General features: G+C 48.6%; 1 protein-coding gene across 1 annotated transcript; it reads right to left on the bottom strand.

The window, feature by feature from the left end:
- Window positions 1-616: 616 nt before the first annotated feature.
- Window positions 617-3,504, bottom strand: LOC127679372 (calcitonin). The gene is made up of 4 exons (XM_052175195.1): window positions 3,429-3,504; window positions 2,406-2,500; window positions 1,717-1,857; window positions 617-1,048 (listed from the first exon to the last, which is right to left on the bottom strand). Exons 2-4 carry the CDS (start codon window positions 2,489-2,491, stop codon window positions 865-867), a joined length of 411 nt encoding a protein of 136 aa, XP_052031155.1. The 5' UTR covers window positions 2,492-2,500; window positions 3,429-3,504; the 3' UTR covers window positions 617-864.
- Window positions 3,505-4,093: the final 589 nt, after the last annotated feature.

Genomic DNA, 4,093 nt, shown 5'->3' with positions numbered 1-4,093 from the left:
ATTGAGGCTGGGGAGTTGTCTGCCCCAGAGGACTATGATGGGAATATTCCTGATCTCAGAAGCACCAATTAGCTTTAAGTGTTTCTCCCAAACATGGTTATCAGAACAGACAATCACAAGGCCATTAGGGGAAATGCTGTGATTGTTTCCCTTAGACATCCCCAGAGGCATTCGAAAACCCAAATGGGGTTTGGGTTTACTGACCATGGAACACAGGGCTATAACTGCCAACCATGCCCATACAAATACAAATAAGCAAGGCTTTATAAGTCTAGAGGAAATTTTGATGCTATCCCTGAGCCCATTCCAAGCACTCTTGTCCCAGTCAGACACAAGTGGCCCTCCTTAGTAAATCGAAACCACCCCAGTCTTACCTGAAGGAAGAAAGTTTGAAGCATCCAGTCCCAGCAGTGTTTACCTGCTCCTGTCGCCTCTCTTCTTACTGCTTGAGCTGAGTCACAGGCATCACTCACCAAGCTACGACTGTTAACCTTAGGACTAGACTAAGTCTACTTCTAACCACAGGTCTTGAACGCCATGAAGCCTGAGATGCGGGTTAGATCAATGACCACCATGGCTCAGATCTTTTTAGAAAAATAGTTTTATTTCCCAAACAACGAACTCAAGAAGCAAGCCTGAGAAACTCTACTACGAAGCCAGATGACTGCCCTTGCTCTCCGCCATCTTCCTGGGTGATTCTCTTTTAGCCTGTGGGCCCTTTCTCCTCACCCACTGGGGATTCCAGATACCATCTTTTGCCTCAGGAAAGCAACCAGTAATAGCCTGGAGAGCAACCAGAGAGGAACTACATGCATCAAGTTATAGGAAGAAAGCAAGATGGAAACTAGGAAGGGGAGGAGGAGCTTAGTTGCCAAAATGGGGGCGGTGGTTTGTCTCCAAGTCCTTGGCCATATCCCTTTTCTTGCCAGGTGCTCCAACCCCAATTGAAGTTTGGGGGAAGGTGTGAAACTTGTTGAGGTCTTGTGTGTACGTGCCCAGCATGCAGGTACTCAGATTCCCACACCGCTTAGATCTGGGGCTGTCCAAGCTGCAGGGAAAAGACATGCGAGGCAGTGCCATGCACCAGGGCTGACCCTGTGGGCAGTCAGCAGGTTAAACCAGTCACAGGAGTAGACATTGGGATGGGGGTGGTAGGAGCTTGGTCCACACATACACTATTGGGAAGTCTTGGGGTGTGGCGTGCCAGGAGAATGTGGGGGAAGGGCAGAGGAAAAAGGGACTTTTTCTGGCATTCCATGTGCTCTTCAGCCTCTCATGCTTGGCAGAATGTTTCTCAAGAAGGAAGGGTGTAGACTAACGCATGCTTTTTCTTGGGTAATGCAGGAGCCAGGCCAGGGTTAGTCTGTTTCTAAGCTGGGGACACACAGGCAGGCAGGGATAGGGAGGGGTGCTCTCCTTGGCCCGCAATGACAGCTCTGCAGACTTTAGGCTTTACCAGTCTTAACTCACACTGTGCCAGGAACTCTCCCCAATGTTAGCAGACTAACTTCTACAGTTATTCTAAACCTTCCCTAAGTGCTTTCAGAAATAAATATTTAAGTGTGACTTAACCACAATCTTACCAGATGACTTCTGTCTTCTTTGGAGCCTGAGCCCCGTGTCCTGCTAAACAACAACCAGGTGGCCAGTGCGATCGCTCCTACCTTCTGAATTCTGACTTCCTGTGGATGTGCCAGGCAGGGTAAGGGGCCTTACCTAGAGCCCTCAGCCTCCTGTTCCTCCTCCTGCTCCAGTTCCCTGGCTTTCATCTGCATATAGTCCTGCACCAGTGCAGCCAGCAGACGAGCTTCTTCTTCGCTGAGAGTGGCTATGCCTGGGCTGCTTTCCAAAATTGACCTGTGGAGGGGAAGCAAGCCTAGCACCGACTCTGAGTCCCTGCTTGCCGCTTACACTGGAAGCCTGAGTCAATGTCCTCATCAGTTTAGGAATCTTGCATGTTAAATGATAAGTACAACCATGATTGAATGACAAAATAATTAGTGTTGAATCTAAAATGGGGGCTTAGTTTAATACAGTTTGTAAGTAGATGAGAAATAGACTAACAGATTATAAATTAGAGTCAGTAATATTTATTGGAAAGTTAGCAGATTAGAGTAAAATTCAGGTCTCATAAGGAGTTAATTGAGCAAAAAGGTTTAACTATTGATACTAAATATGAGGGGAAAGTGACCAAAGCATTTTGTTACATTTATGTACATCCTGTCTTTGTTTGAAAATTGTATATTTCCATCTTTATATCAAAAAAGTTTATAGTAAACTTACATGTGTGTCTATGTATATGTATATATTTTCCACAGAGAGTTGGTTTTTAAATATTTGGTACTCTGTAGTTAACAGGAAGTTGGCCAGTCCCAGGATAGTAGGACTCCTGTCTTTACACGTACCTCAAAGGCACTGCCTGGAGGCTGCATGCCTGGTACAGGAGCAAGATGCTGACAACCAGGAAAGGGGAGAACTTCAGAAAGCCCATGATGCCTCCCTGCAAGAGAAGAATGGCTATTTATTTATTTGTACCAGTTCAAGGTTCTAGAAGCCCGTGGACTTGGCTTTCCGTGTGCTTCTGCCTGTTCACAGTGATAACTACATTCCTCATCATCTTTGTTCCCTGGTTGACAGGGAGGCCTGGAAGGTCTAGTGGGCATGTAGCCTATATGGTTTGGAAATAATCTTAGCCCTACAGATGGAGGAGGGTGGTGGTGGTAGTGGCTAAATTGTCGATTAGTCTCAAGGATTCTATGAGTCGGGGCGGGGTGGGGGGCGTCTCCTGTCACTACATCTGTCTCCACAGGGAAGCATAGAGTCATCCTCCCTTCCTGAGGCTTTTGCAGACACCTAAGAATGTGAGAAAGTAAGTCTATGGAGAGGGAATCTTTCTGCCTTGAAATTTGCTCAGCTGCTCCACCCTCTGGCAACTCAGTTGCCTACAAGAACCAGTCTAAAGTTCAGTCGGAAAACACTTCTCTGTTAATCTGTTAAATCCTGAGTAGGGGCTTGCAATTGCAGCAGCTGGCTCTAGTTCACTACTTATTAGTGCTTGGCTCGGACTCTGGACCAGTTTTTCAGGAGAAATGGAATGCTGAAAGCACTATCTAAGGAAAGCTACTCCCGACTGCGTGCGTGATTCCTAGGAGCTCAGAGTCCCAAGACTGGCGGGTCAGGTGTGCAGAGAGAGAAAGGTGAGACTGGAGCCTGCGCTCCAGCAAAACTGAAGGAAGGCTCTGCGGACCAGTTCAGTCGGGATCTATCTGGATCGGGATCCGGCACGCACCAAGGCTAGGACTAACGGAGCCTGGAATTGTCAGGAAAGACAAACTAAGGAATAACAGCGAGAGCGGGAGAGGGAAGACAGAGAAGAAGAGGAAGAGAGAAGTAGAACGACACACCTGAGCAGGAATCTACGGGCTCACCTGCTGAAGCGGTGGCTTGGAGCTGAGACTGCGGGTCTTGATGGAGCCAGGCGGTGGTTGCGAAGCGGTGACTTGATCTGGGCAGTGGCTCCTGTGCTTCCCAGCGCCCGCAGCTGCTCTTATTCCCGCCGCGGTGAGTTGGGAGGGGTCCCGGGGCGCCAGGCAGCCAATAGGTGGAAGGGCTCCGTGCCCCAGACAGATTGCGTCACCTCCGTGCTTCCAGAACTCAGAGCATCTAGCAAGATGACACCATTTGAATTTAAATTGAGGTCACTGGTAGAAGTGGTGGTGGTGGTGGTGGTGGTGGGGATGGTGGGGATCAATGAGAGCCACCCTTAAAATTAGCGGGAATTTGGAGGGCCATTTGACGTCAGGGTAAACTTCATCTCTTTTTTCCTTCCTGACTTTGAACATCCCCAGCTCCAATCTCTGGATCTTGGAGAGTAGAGCCCAGGACCTCAAGCACTCTTTGCTGCGTGTCTGATTCTAATCATACCCCACCTCCCACCCCAGTCCGTGCCTACTCTAGAAGAGTTCAGTGCACTTTAGGGATGGATTCTTGATCTGCAGGGCTAACTTTGGCAACTGGCACGGGTTTAGGCTAATAGTCAGAGGTTTCGGTGCTGGACACAAGGACTCTGTTAGACCCGAGGCTTGTTGCAGCT

This window comes from Apodemus sylvaticus, chromosome 1 (genome assembly GCF_947179515.1).
Source record: "Apodemus sylvaticus chromosome 1, mApoSyl1.1, whole genome shotgun sequence".
In the NCBI taxonomy this organism is placed as follows: Eukaryota; Metazoa; Chordata; class Mammalia; order Rodentia; family Muridae; genus Apodemus; species Apodemus sylvaticus.
Note: the sequence above shows the minus strand (reverse complement) of the source record. Positions and strands in the feature narration are given on the sequence as shown.